This window comes from Rhinolophus sinicus, linkage group LG03 (genome assembly GCF_036562045.2).
Source record: "Rhinolophus sinicus isolate RSC01 linkage group LG03, ASM3656204v1, whole genome shotgun sequence".
Lineage (NCBI taxonomy): Eukaryota > Metazoa > Chordata > Mammalia > Chiroptera > Rhinolophidae > Rhinolophus > Rhinolophus sinicus.
This window is the reverse complement of record NC_133753.1, coordinates 38,860,785-38,875,564: the sequence shown is the minus strand read 5'-3', so window position 1 is coordinate 38,875,564 and position 14,780 is coordinate 38,860,785. Positions and strand designations below refer to the sequence as shown.

General features: G+C 37.9%; 1 protein-coding gene across 3 annotated transcripts; it reads left to right on the top strand.

Annotated features, from left to right (window-relative positions):
• Window positions 1-290: 290 nt before the first annotated feature.
• CDKN3 (cyclin dependent kinase inhibitor 3) lies at window positions 291-14,441 on the top strand. Of its 3 annotated transcripts, none has more exons than XM_019725727.2 (8): window positions 291-426; window positions 2,616-2,698; window positions 3,994-4,049; window positions 4,567-4,611; window positions 7,001-7,223; window positions 10,571-10,602; window positions 12,313-12,380; window positions 14,259-14,441. In XM_019725727.2, exons 1-8 carry the CDS (start codon window positions 418-420, stop codon window positions 14,343-14,345), a joined length of 603 nt encoding a protein of 200 aa, XP_019581286.1. In that variant the 5' UTR covers window positions 291-417; the 3' UTR covers window positions 14,346-14,441. The 3 variants fall into 3 exon arrangements, with proteins under 3 accessions (XP_019581286.1, XP_019581285.1, XP_019581284.1); XM_019725726.2 differs by having other exon boundaries at window positions 12,280-12,380; XM_019725725.2 differs by having other exon boundaries at window positions 12,277-12,380.
• Window positions 14,442-14,780: the final 339 nt, after the last annotated feature.

The window sequence follows — 14,780 nt, the reverse complement described above, 5'->3', positions numbered from 1 at the left end:
TACTCTGATGCCACTGAGAAGTCCTGCCATGAGGAAGCACACCTTTCCAGCATCCGCAAAGCACTGGGGCTGCGTTTAGACACTTTCGCTCCGCCCCGCTCCCCGCCCCCTCCACGATTCCAACTGGCGTGAGTTGGCCGCCCTCTCGGCCAATCAAAATTCAACGGGGCTCTCCTCCCGCGCGTCTTTCAAAAGCCACCTAGGAACCAATGAGGGGTTAGAGGCCGAGCCCGGGCCCCCCGGGGCGGAGTACGAAACGGGGAGAGGGTGTGATTGGTTCCTAGAAGACGCCGCGCTCCACCTCCCAGAAGGATGTGCCAATGAGCTGAGCGGAGGGACGGGCTCGGCGCGGGGCAGCTGAGTCGCGGGTGCTGCCCCAGGGAGGCGGTGGCCGGTCGCGACGTGGGGAGACCAGCGATGAAGCCGGTGAGTTGGGTCGAGGCTTGGAGGAGCGAAGCTTCAGGGACGCGAGAGGTCCTAAGGCCATTTCTTGGGCCCGGGGACAGGCCGGGCTTAGTCGCGGAATGCCTCTCTGAACAACCATCTTGGCTAGGGGAGGTGGCGCTTCCTAGGACTGGAGAGAGCGACGGATGTGAAAAAACGGGGTCGGTGGCGGACGAGGGGAAGATGGACATTTGCTGTACGCCTGTTGTGGGCTATGTTCTGTCGCCTGCGGGGTCTGCTAAGCCTCACGACAGCCCTGCCAGAGAGGGCTGAGCCCGTTTTACAGAGGAAACTGAGGCTTAGAGAGTTTGTTTCTGTGTATCAGTCTGCCTGATAACACAGCCTCAAAGGTTGTCCAGGGCTGCCCAGTGGACCCTGGGGAGGAGTCCTCACCATGGACGAGGAAAATTTCATGAAAGATGATTGCCAGCCCCCGCTTATTGGTGTTGTCACCACTGTCATCCCCCGCCCCCCAGGGCCAGCTGGCACTGTGCGCCTTTCCCTGGGGTTCAGAATCCCTGAGCCCGGGAAAGCGGAAACGTCCAATTTAGGATTTGTAAACCTGGCTAAAACAGCCTGAGTGAGCGGGCCACACAACTTGAAAATCTCGAATCATCAAAACTGCTTTAAAGAGAAAGAGAAAAAGAAAAAACAGATGCAAGGAGCTGAAACCCTGCCTGACTCACATCACCCATCACCAAGGTTGACAACCTTATTGAAGGGCCTTCATTTGAGTTGAGTTAATAATGATACAGAGAGATCCAAAGCAACTCAAATCCCTAGCCTAATTTGGCTCTGTAATATGATCTTGTAATAACAAACAAGACAATTATAGAATATAGCTTCAGAACTAGAAAGGACATTAGGTGGTTACAATGAACTAATCCCCATGTTATCACATGGAGGGACACCAGTTCTTTTTCCCTCCTGACCTCTTTCTCTATTTGTCCCCAGAAAGGGAAAAGTGAGTGATCTGATCCTCAAGTTTGGGAGGAGCTGAACACAAGTAGCTCCACCCTTTTTTCCCTGGTCTTTCTACATAGAGAGTACTTTCTGGAGTGCTCTCTGCCACGCTGAGCTCTGGGTTGTCATTGGCTGCCTCTTACTGGGTGGATAAATCCAATTCTGGAGTGAAGAATTGAAAAGCCCACCTGACCACAGCTTTAAAGCCATATCCTCCATTTGATACTCAGTAATAAAACTAATATATTGATCTCCGTTTGCCTCTCCGGCGTCTTATGTCTGTTGGTTCCAACTAGGGAGTAGAAGATGTGTTTTTTATTGCCTACAGGATTGAGTTCCAACTCCTTAGATCAGCATAGAGTCCATCTCAATCTCTCTAATCCAATGATTCACAAAATTGGGGCCAGGTTATTTCACCTATACTCCTTCCCTCCCGCAGCCAAACTATTAGGCTGTATTGGGGCCATTTTTTGAGAAATGGGGTAGGCAAAACTACATCTCTAGCTTCATCACTGCTCTAACATAGTTCCCAAATACACAAGCCCTTTCTCATTTTGCCTTAGTTGCCTTAACTTCTTCGCTATCTGCCTAAAACCTCCTGCTTATTCTTCAAAACTCGGCGAATGCATCTTCTCTGTAAAGCTTTCTCTAGCACCCTTAGTCATTCCCTTTTCTGCTCAAAAATACATAGATTATGCTTTCATTTTAGCACTTATAACTTTCTTCTGCAATCTGTGCACACATCTGTGTCTCCAACTATACGGAAGGTAGGCTATTTATTTTATGGATCTTCGCTCTCCAGACCTTGACAAATGAAGGTGTCCAAGAAATGTTTGTGAATAAATGAATAAACCTCCTCACTTTATAGTTGTGTACAACTGAGATCCAGAATGAACTGCCGTTGTTTGTTCAAGATTATACAGTAAGTGGCAGAACCAAGACCAGAAGCTAGGTCTGATTTCCAATCCTACTCTTGATTTCTTGATTTCCAATCCAACTCTCTTTCCACTATATAGTGCTGTAAGTATATAGTGCTGTAAGGTGGCAAATAGCAATAATTTACTATTGATATTGCTGATGTCTCTGATATTCCAGATTGAATAAATTGCAAATATGCATTTAGTGTGTGTGTAAGCAAAGATCAGCTATAATTAGACTATATGTAAATATGCTTTACATTTATTTAACATAACTGATTTCTTTTGAAGCCTGGTTCATTGCAAACAAGTGAGTTTGACTCATCAGATGACGAGCCTATTGAAGATGAACAGACTCCAATTCAGATATCATGGTATGTTAACATTTCTGGTCTTTGTAGTCCACATATTGAAAATATTTCATGATTTTCTTCCACTGATTGTATAATTCTAATCTTAAAGGATTATCTAACTCCATGATTTATTTACTATCTATGATAGAATTAGACTTTTTGGAGGATGGGTCCTTCTTTATGCCCTGAGAAAACCATAGTAGAAACAAGTAAGGAGCTGAGATAGGAATGTAATGATCTCCCATTTAGTACCAAAACCTACTTATTCTTTTATAGTGTACCAAACATAGGATGAGATATGTAATTGTTTATCATTTAGTCAAATCTTAGAACTTGCCATAGTAATGCATTTATCAGCAGACACTGTTTAAGATAAAAGCCACATACCATAGATACAATAACAAAAACTAATGTTTCTATATAAAATTGGCTTCCAAATCTTGGCAGTGACTTATGGTTGGTTATACAAGATTCTCTACAACCAACAATCAAATGCTTTCTCTCATCCCTGTAAAAGTAATAATCTAAGAAAGCACCGTTCCCTGCTATAGGAAGAGAAAAAGAATGTGTTGTTCCTGAAGGTTTTTGTTTTACCATTAAATAACAATTACCTTTCATTGCCCTTTCTAACTCCCCTTTTAAACTCAAAACTCGTCTAACTTTCAAATTCGGGTGGTATTCATATGCTACCCCGTTTTCCTCTAAACTCATCTTCTGTCTTGCAGACAAGGTGAGCCTCTGCCCACTTTGTCCCTGAGTACTGAAAACTGGGAATATGATTTCGTGAAATTATTTCATTTTTATTCAAATCCATTACAACAAAGATGGGGGGCCTGTGGTTTTTATCGTATGAAATTATATCTGTTTAAGGAAGTTCTACAAAGAAATCTTAAAATAGTAATGTAGAATGAATGCTTGGGATGAAATTGTCATATGGTCATTTTCCAGTTCATTTCCTAAGGTTACTAAGACAAAAAAACCTCAGGTAACATACCACAGGGTAACTTAAGTACACTTTATAATAGCTATAGGCAATCTAGGCATTATTATTTTTAAGGTAAGTTTAAATTAACCTGCCACTTTTAAGACTTAAATTGTAACATAGCAAATGATATGTCTGTTTCAAAACTTCCAGTCTTTTTAGGCCTTTTTGTTACCAACACATTGATATTTAACTATGAATCTTTGTTTTGTCACTACTATAAAACTTTAAAACACCCATGTTCGGTGGTAAGCAGACACAGTTGTTAAATTGAATTTCCATTTATAACCTTTTAAAAACTGAACTAAACTTGATAAAGTTTTATTCTTTTCAGGCTACCCCTGTCACGAGTGAATTGTTCTCAGTTTCTCGGTTTATGTGCTCTTCCAGGTGGGTAACACTACAGTTGGCTTCTTATTAATATATTTAAAGGCTTTGTTGTTGTTGTTGTTTTGTCAGCTAACACGTCATTCTGAGCAATAGGAGAATTTTCACAGACCATCAGCATGGGAAGCCCTCATGGTGGGTCATAGATAAAGGGAACTTAGATCAACTCTTCAAGCCTTCCAGATTCACATTCACAGTTCTACATTTCTGATTTACCTGTCTTAATAAAATGTAAACACTGGGGTACAATGTGATGCTGAGGACTATAGCTGGGTAATTATTACAGAAAGGACACAGAATAAAAAAATCCTTGGAGTAGGAGTTCCTTCAACTGGGATCTATAAATCCCTGGATTATATTCCTAAGAATATAAGAAATTGAAATTCACATTCAAAATGGAATTTAATCATATAAATGATCCTGTGGAATGACTTTCTAAAGTAGCTATATATGTATTTAGATATACTTGTTATATATGACCTAAAACTATCTTTTTCACTTTTCTTATTACTACTTATAGGTTGTAAATTTAAAGATATTAGAAGAAATATCCAAAAAGATACAGGTAGGTATAGTATGAAACAACCGTATTAATAGTTTTTTTTTAATAACACTGAAAATCTCTGTCAAAAAGAACAAATTATAGTCTCTTCTCAATATGCCAAATACATGTTTGATATTTTGTAAAATTTCAAACTATAGACTTGTTCTAATATGTGAAGAGGTATTTGTGAAGGGCACAGAGAACTCACCATTTACTAAACATGATGCTGCTTTTTGCCGATTGCTGTAGTTACATATAGAAACTGCATATGAGTTTAGAATGTATAAGTTGCAGAGAGAAAAGTTTGTAAATAGAAAACTTGTAAATAGACATTGCACTCCCCAGATCTTTGAACATGCTGCTCTTTCCAGACTCGACTGTGGTAGCAGAAATTAAGCCTGAGCTGGGAACCCAGAGGTGGCAATGAAATTGTCCATCCTGGAGAGAAAAATTCCCCACCAGCATCTAGGTGGGGAAGATGGAGCGCTGTCTGAGCTTTTCATGTCCAAGGGCATACCACCTCAGCCTCAAGTCTAATATTTCCCAGAAACATCCTGATAATCTATCCCAATTTGGAATTTACATATTGCATACTGAAAAACTTGAATTTTCAAAATAGTTTATTCTGGTTTGCCTGGAATATCTCAAAGCTAGCAGTCCTACCAATGTCCTTATAAAACATCAAAGTAAAAATGTATATATTGCTTGATTCTGACTGGTATAGATTTTGTAAATCTTAAATTGTTTTCCTGGTTGTTTATGAATACCAATTTGCTGATGTACTTTCTCTAAAGTATTCCCTACCTACCAACAAAGACTCAAAGAGGCTAATACATGAGTTGACCCTTGCAGTATTTGTAAAGATTTTGTTATTTAGAGACACCCACCATGGAAGGAAATTTCCATGAGGAGAACATTTAAGTCATACACAAAATCTAATGCAAATCATTGGTTCAAAAACCAAGCTTGCACATTTTGGAAAGCCCTGTTCATTTAGTACCTTCTATAAAAGGGGTTTCCAATATTTTACCAAACCTCTTATTTTCCAATGAAATCTTAAATGGAATCCAATTCATAAAACAGATGACAATGTTTGATGGAAGAGACCTGGAATCACCCTGAGCGGTTCCTGTGGTCCCTCTTCAGAGTCCTTTCTAGGGAAGTTTGAAAACTACTGTATAATAGAAAGGATTCAACTGTACAAGAGGCAAACAGAAAATTATCTGCTCTTCAAAACGGTTACATATTTTAACAACAGGTCAAATCCTTTTAGAAATCCAAAAATATAATAGTATTATCTAGAGCAACACTGTCAACAGAAATATAATGGGAGCCACTAATAGAAGCCATATGTATAACTTTACATTTTCTAGTTGCCACATTAAAAAAGTAAAAACAGGTGAAATTCATATTTTTTATTTCACATAATATAGCCTAAAGAGTATCATTTCAATGGGTTTTGATTAGAAAACAAGTTATTAATGAGATAGGGGTTTTTTTGTACTTAATCCTTGAAATCAGATATGTATTTTATACTTAGAAAACATCTCAATTTGGCCTAGCCACATTTCAAGTGCAAATCTAGAGGTTCATGATCAAAGGCACTTTGTACTTAAATAGCTAATTGTCCTTGGGTTTAGGAGGCGGAGAGGGAAGAGGAGGCTCAGATCAACCAGAATTAGTTATTCATATGGACCAAATGCTCTGTAATGAATATTGCCATGAGAAAGTTCCAGTGTATAGAATGGCCTATGGTACTATTGCTTGGTTCATATTCATTGTAGTGAAAGTAGCTAAATTGCATAACTCTAATACAATTAATGTTTTCCTTGAGACCTAGTACATAAATATGTGATGGTGTGGTATGGTAACAAATATAAGAGAGAATACAAGAGCTCTGATGGCCATGCTGGAAATGTTATATATTAACACAATGCTTAAGGTAAAACAAAACAACAGAGTGATGAAAGTAGCAAACATGGTTGATTTTGTGAGAAGAAAACAGAAACAAAAAGTGATATCCCCCTTAAGAGTTTATTTTGAAATAGTAAATGTTTTCAAATTTATTTTAAAGCAGCACTGTAAACATTTTTTTCCAAGAACAGCAATATAATTGACTCATCTTAAAATTCAGTATGAAGAATTTTGATTATAAAGTCAGGTTTAATTTTAATCACCTTTCAGTTCAGATGTTTCTAAATCCTATTTTGTGCTTAGTAACTTGATTTTTACCCTAGTTTGAAGACAGATCAATATTTTTTTAGATTATCAACAAACACTCCAAATTTACAGATTATCATTTGTTACTTAGTATAGCTAAAGAAATTTAACTCCATATTCTCCCTCTTGACCATATTTAAATTTGTAATGTTTTGTACATGTATGTCTGTGTATCTTGGTCTATTGGCAGAAGAACTAAAGAGCTATGGTATACAAGACATATTTGTTTTCTGCACCAGAGGGGAACTGTCAAAATATAGAGTCCCAAACCTTTTGAATCTCTACCAGCAGTATGGAATTATCACTCATCATTATCCAATCCCAGATGGAGGAACTCCTGACATAGCCAGCTGCTGTGAAATAATGGAAGAGCTTGCAATCTGCCTTAAAAATAATCGAAAAACCTTAATACAGTAAGTTCTCCTTTTCTCCTTATATTACATGAGAAATGTCCCAGTCAGAATGATTTCTCAAATTATTGCATTCTTATTCAATTATTACTTAGCTTATAGTTTGTTGCAAGGATTAAAAATAAATAATATATGAAAAGTATTAGCACGATGCCTAGTACAGAGCAGGCACTCAGATATTTGCTGTTACTACTTTTGGAGAGTAAGGACAATAAATGAGTAGATTTGGAAATTTTTAGAATAGGATTATAGACTTTCATTTCTTTCCTTTTGTCTTAGACTTTTAGTTGTAATTTTGGGACACCCCCTCCCCAAAAAAGGTGGGATATTATTCTCATGTTAACCTTACTTCCTGGTCAGCCTTTCAGTTGCTTCCCACAGCAAGAAAGTCAATTTTTTTAAAATTAGCAGTGAAGAAATCATCCCTGAGTAATAGAAATCTTAAAAATATGACTTGAAAATTACATTTGATGATATAAATTTGCTACCAGAATGAAAGAAGGACTCATCGTTTGTCAGTGGCAATACTGAAGCTGCTGGTAGGAAAGTTTAAAACAAAATATAATGGGTTAAGAAAAAAAATGATGAGAGAAGAAAAGTGTAGCTTGGAGAAAAGGAGAGTAACAACCAGTAGCAGACAGTAGCAACACAAAGATGAGAAATGGTGCTGTGAGTAAGAACAACAGGTGCTCTGCCAGAAGTAAGACACAGAGCAGAGGGCCAGCACAGGTAGCAAACTAGTCCTTCTCGGGGCTGATTCTACTTTTTGTATCCTAATAAGCTGCTTAGTCCTTTCTGGAACAAGGTACAGTTCCTGGAACTAAATAGTTTGATACCTCAAAAGCCCTGAAGTCCCTGAAGTCATTGTGTTCAGCTAGAAAGTATGCAACTATACCAAATAACCAAGTCATCTCAGGGCACGTAAGGAAAGGGCACACCTAGCCAACTTCTCTCCTTCGAGCTAGAGCCCAGGGGCCTCATGCTAATAGCTCCTGTTCTGAAGGCAAACCAACCACCTGTTTGTGGCCAAACTCAACTCTGGTATACAGAGAACTATAGCCTACAGAATTGGGAATAAAGAACTACTGTGTTTCCCTGAAAATAAGACCTAACCAAAAAATAAGCCGTAGCATGCTTTTTCAGGATGCTGGTAGTAATATAAAATAAGCCTGAATGCGTCTTCTGGAGCAAAAAGTAATATAAGACCCGGTCTTATTTTCGGGGAAATACAGTCGGGCTTATTTTATATTACAAGAGTCCTATATTAAAAGCATGCTAGGGCTTATTTTCCGGTTAGGTCTTATTTTCGGGGTAACACGGTAGAAGCCATTCTACAGTCTACAGTTTCCAAACTTTCTCTAGAGAAAAGCACAGTGTCTCACTGTAAGCAATTACTAATTGCTTTACTGATTGTAAAAGCCAAATTTTAGAATAAATAGTTGTCTATTAAATTTTCTTATAAATTTAAGTAAAATAGATAAAAGTAAGATAATTAGATGTAGCTAGTGAAAAATATTTTCCAATTTTTGAACCCCTTTTTCAAACCAATTCTGACAGTCTTTTTTGTGTGCAAGTGCTGTCTCTCCCCAGTTCTCCCTGGACATTTTCATTCCTTTATAAAAATCAGTGAACAGTGCTTGCCTAATATACCATTTCCCAGGGCTGTTGTAACAAAGTACCACATACTGGGTAGCATAAACAGCAGAAATGTATTCTCTCCCAGTTCTGGAAGCTAGAAACTCAAAATCAAAACCAACGGCCACACTCCCTCTGCGACTCTAGACTGAATACTTCCCTGCCCCTCCCGCGTGTGGTGGTGGTAGTAGATCCTTGGTGTTCCTTGGCTTGCAGCTGCCTCATTTCAGTCTCTGCTTCTGTCAGAACATGATTCTCCCCATGTGTGTGTCTTCATGTGGTATTTCTTCTTATAAGGACACCTGTCAGATTAGATTAGGGCCCACCCTAATGACCTCATCTTGTTAACCTCTGCAAAGACTCTATTTCCAAATCAGGTCACATTCACAGTACCTGGGATTAGGACTTCAACATTATCTTTTGGGAGACACAATTCAGCCCGTAAAACCTACTGTGTCCCAAACTGAGTACAAAACACACACACTGAGGCACAGCCCCCACCCTTTAACAACACTGCCACGTAAGTGCAATGCTTGTACAAGGTGTGTTGAAGATGCAGCACACAGGATAGCGATGGCTTCTGTGGGGGAACAAAGGCATTTCCGTGAATGAAATTTGAGCTGGATTTTGAAGGATGAGTAAGAATCAATCAGACAGAGGAGGAAAAATAAGAGGTATATAGTATTAACCTTGCAGAAAGCCACTACAGTGCTTTCTCTCTCCCTTTCTAAGGTAGGGCCTCATCTCTGAAACAGGCCCACATCTGGGACACTATATAGATAGCAAGTTCATGAATCTAGAGGTCATACCTGTTTGGTCCTCTGTCTCACATCCTATCACGAGACCTGTATCTACAGCTTCATCTACAGTCCGCCACAGTGACTGACGTTCATGTTAAGTCATCAGCACCCCATTAGGTTCAGTATACCCTCTGAGAACGTTAGCAAGTGCATGATACATTGTTTAGGATCTTTGAAAATTATTAAAATGAATGGTTTTGTTGCTTTAGGGGTTAATCTTCATTTTTCTGGAAAACTCAGTTATACAGAGCTACTAATATCTTCACAATGTTAACATTCATTTGCTTCTTACTCTACGCCGAAGGTATTTAAGCCCTTTGCAAATGTTACCTTATTCAGTCCTCAGTATAGTCTAGGTACTATAGATGTCAACATTTTATAGGTGAAAAGGCCGAGACCCAGAAGAGTGAAATACTTTCCTTAGGTGCACGCATCTAATGAGTGACAGATCCAGGATTCAGCCGGCCATGGGTTGCTGGAGCCCATGCTCTAAATTTCTGTGACACGCTACCTCTGTGCTCTTTAGATAAATGAAGAGTTACTATATGGACAGTACTTGGTCATAACCACTATTTCCCTTGTTCAGACAGAGGGAAATAATACAAGGGGCAGTTTGTAAAATAGTCTGATTTCTACTTATTTAGTAACACGTTCCACTGCTCAGCTGTGGGTCCTGGAGTTTAAAGAAGTTGCTAAAAAGGCCCTGCCTACCTTGACCCTTAGAGGGGCTCAGAACCTTAAATAAATCAGCACACTTTGCTCTTGATTAATTCAAAACTACTTAATAATCTCAGTGTGCAAGTCACTGTACGAGGTATTAGAGTTAGAAACAGAGGCAAAAAGAACAAGTCTTTAGTTGTAATTGTTGGGATGGAGTGAAAATGTACAAATTTCAAACCTATACTTCCCTTTCAGCTGTTATGGAGGAGTTGGGAGATCTTGTCTTGGTAAGAAGTATATTTTCATTATTCAGTTTTGTTTTGTTTTGTTTTTTTAACTTGAAAGTAGGCCAACTCCCATTTCTGGTCCATACACTCACTGTATGAAAATGAAACAAAACACAGTAAATCTGCTAAGACCCGAGGGATTATTTAAGTCCCTAAATTTGGTGTTCCTAGGAAGCTTGGGAGGGAAGTGGGTGGTGTTTTCAGCATTGTTTCTGAGGATTCTGCACAACAATTTACAAGTCTTAGCACCAGCATTCTTGTGTTTTGTTTTGTTTTCTACTGTTCTCCCTGTGCAGGTGTTATAATACTGACACTAACTTCTACATAATATCCACAGGTAACATAAGTATGAAAACCAAAGTTAATTATAATATGTTAACTTTAGATTTTTTAAAATGTGTTAGGGAAAAAAAAAAGTTAATGAAATGCCACACTAGAATAACAGTTACTCCTTTTAGTGTTGAACAGTATGGAAATTAAAAACTTTTGTGTTTCAAAGAACACTATCAGAATCAAAAGACAACCCACAGAATGGGGGAAATATTTGCAAATCTTATATCTGATAAGGAACTCACCTAGAATATATAAAGAACTCTTACAACTCAATAAGAAAGACAACCCAGTTAAAAATGGGCAAATGATTGAATAGATATTTCTCCAAACAAAATATACAGATGACCAATAAGCACATGAAAAGATGCTCAGCATCATTAGTCATCAGGGAAATGCAAAACAAAGCCACAATGTGATACCACTTAACACCCATTAGGATAGCTATTATGCAAAAAATGGAAAATAAGCATTTGAGAGGATGTGGAGAAATTGGAACCTTTATATACTGCTGGTGCAGCTGCTTTGGAAAAATAGTCTGGTAGTACTTCCTCAAACAGTTAAACATAGTTACCATATGACCCAGCAATCCCACTCCTAGGTATATACCCAAAATAAATCACAACATATGTCCACACAAAAACTTGTAGATGAACATTTATACCAGCATTATTCATAATAGCCAAAAAATGGAAACAGTCTAAATGTTCATCAGTTGACAAATAGATGAACAAAATGTTAACATGAATACAATGGTATATTATTCATCCATAAAAGGGAATGAAGTACTGACCCATGCCACAATATGTATGTATGAATCTTGAACACATTATGCTAAGTGAAAGAAGCAAGTCACCAAGACCACATATGATTCCATTTGTATGAAATGTCTAGCATGGGCAAGTCCATAGACAGAAAATAGGTTACTGGCTGCTTAGAGCAGGGTGATAGGGTGCTGGGGGACGATAGCAAAAGGGCACAGGGTTTCTTTTTGAGGTGATGAAAATGTTCTACAATTTACCGTGGTGATGGCTGCACATAGCTCTGAATACACTAAAATCTACTGAATTGTATACTTTGAATGAATTCTATGGTATATGAATTACAACTCAATAAAGATATGTAAAAAAAAAATGAAGCCAGTGTTAAAACTTTAATTCAACCAGTCATTTAAAATCATAATTTAACTGTCAAAAAACACATACTAAGGCCTCAATCTTTTAATTCATTTCAGTTACACTAAACTCAGTCTTCTGTACCAACCTAAGTCTAATTAAATATAAGATGTTCTACCCTATCGTTAATTATTTAATAAAATACGATTTTTCTATCATGTTCTATTAGTAGCCGCTTGTCTCCTATTATATCTGTCTGACACAGTGTCACCACAGCAAGCCATAGACAGCCTGAGAGACCTCAGAGGATCTGGAGCGATACAAACCATAAAGGTGAGGAGGCTGACTTCTCCTGTGGGTGTGGTTACAGGGCAGACCGTTATAAATACTGTGTTAAGTCATCATTATGGGGAGAGGGAAGAATCTCCCCTTCCCTCCTCTGGTTCCTTTTGCCTGGTTGAATAATCAAATCAACATGAGACAGACTGACAAGGGAATATCAAATTTAATTTCTTGCGCATGGGAACCCCACATACAGGAGAGTCAGAGACCCCATAGGCACAAGAGGTTCAGAGACAGAGAGGGAAAGGGGGTATATAAGACATTCTGAGCTCGGGATGAGGAAATGCAGCTTGGGGCTTCAGGTCATTGCGAGGGCGCATATTAAGTAATCAGTAGTTTGCCCCGCCATATAGGGAGGTTACCTCTGATCATCACTTATGATGGGCAAAGGCTCCTGACTTAAATTCCTAGATAGTTTGAACTTCCCAGTTTCCTCCTCCAGGATCTACGACTTCAGTTTTTGCCCATTCAATTCTGGAGTAGATCCTCTCACTTGGAAAAATGAGATAGTTACTATAAACTTGGTAGTATCTTGGGTAGATTTTTGGCCAAAAAGATCTAATGAACATTCTATTACATAACCAAAAGTTACTATTAAGATGAATGACTATAATACCAAAAATGTAAAGTAATGCTAATTATCCTTCACTGTGGATAACCAAAGGTGACATTTCCTTTCCCCTTAACACTTCAAAAACACTGCAGTAGCAATGCTCAGGATATTAATATGCATTAATCATGTTAATGAAAAGATTCCGCAGATTCACTTTATTTGTAGCTCTGTAGAGCTAACTTGCCTTCCTTTCCCAAGCACCTGGCCTCAGCTTTAGAAATCAGGATCGAGCATTAAAGAATCCTGACCTTAGGCAGCTCCCTGAGCTGGAGAGTCCATTTTCCCGGGGTTCGGGTCTAACCAAGTGTCATGAATGTGAATGATTATAACTGATAAAAACTCACCAAGTAGACTGTTCTCAGTGTTCAAATAGGTCATTCAAAAAACAATCCATACAGGATCTGCTTCGCTGAACAGGTTCTGAAAACAGAGCTCCCCTTATTATCTATCAAAATCAAATGATGCTTCAAATTTAAGATGTTCTCAAGTCTCTCTTTGAAACAAAATACATGGTCAAGCACATGTGCATATGCATGTTTTAATCTTGGAGAGAATTAAGCCCACATTAATAAGAGCTGTCAGTTTCTCACCTCAGCATTCTGTGGTAAAACAGGCTTTTCCTCTCTGCTGATGTAAGTTTGTAAGGTTTCAACTCCTCAGTAATGAGATGAGATGGGATTATTGGCAGAATATCTTCAAGGAAGCTATTAAAACTCAAAATAAATTATTTAAAGCTTTTTTCATTTTGTTTATGTTTAGCTTTTACTTTTAATGTGGTCTAGTATGAAAATTATGCCAATGGATATGTCACCACAAAAAGCAGAAAACTAGGGCTTCTATAAATTAAGAAATAGATTTTCTTGAATAGACTGTTAATTGCTACACAAAATGCCTTCTCCTTCCTTACCTCACAAGGGAAAATTCATTAGTGAAAAAAAGAATGCCTTCATGTACTGTTTTTAATTTTATTTGTTCCTGCCAGTAAAGGAAAAAAGGATTTTTACAGATTTATAAAACATTCATCTGTATTTCATGCTATCTTCTGACTTCTAGATTTTCTAAAGCAATAGTTTCTCACACTATATGCAGCTTTATTGAACGATACAGCTTCCCCATGATACAAATGCTTCCCTACCCAAGAGGATGTAGAATTGTTCTTAGCCAATTATTTTTGATTCCTGATTTCTACTAGTATTGTGACTACTCCGGTAACTAGTTTTGTACAATGTATTTCAATAGATCTTTACTTTTTTCAGCAATATAATTATCTTCATGAGTTCCGGGACAAACTAGCTGCACATCTATCATCAAGAGATTCACTATCAAGATCTGTATCTAGATAAAAAAAAAATTCAAACAGCATATATATATGACCATGTCAGAAATTTAAGAGCTCTCTAACATAATCTTTATTAAACTTCTAGTGTTATCAACTCGAATGTAAGTGTCTATGTGCAGATATTCCTAAAGCTTTTATTGACAAATTTGTGTCTTTTTCATCTCTTGTAAGAGACAGAAAAATTGCTATATAATTTTCCTTTTTAGAAATGCACTGGCTGCTCTGGTGTATTGTATCTGGAGATAATGCTGAAAAAGCATATGGAAAAATAGTTGACTGCATTTATTTACCACACTTTTACCTCATTTTACTATTTGTAACTTTGGGTGATATACAACATAGTAATAAGTATGAAAATTTGTGTAAGCACCCAAGCTAAAATTATTTCAATAAGCTTCACCCTTTATTTCTCCCAAAATCTCTCCCATTGTTTTTTCTA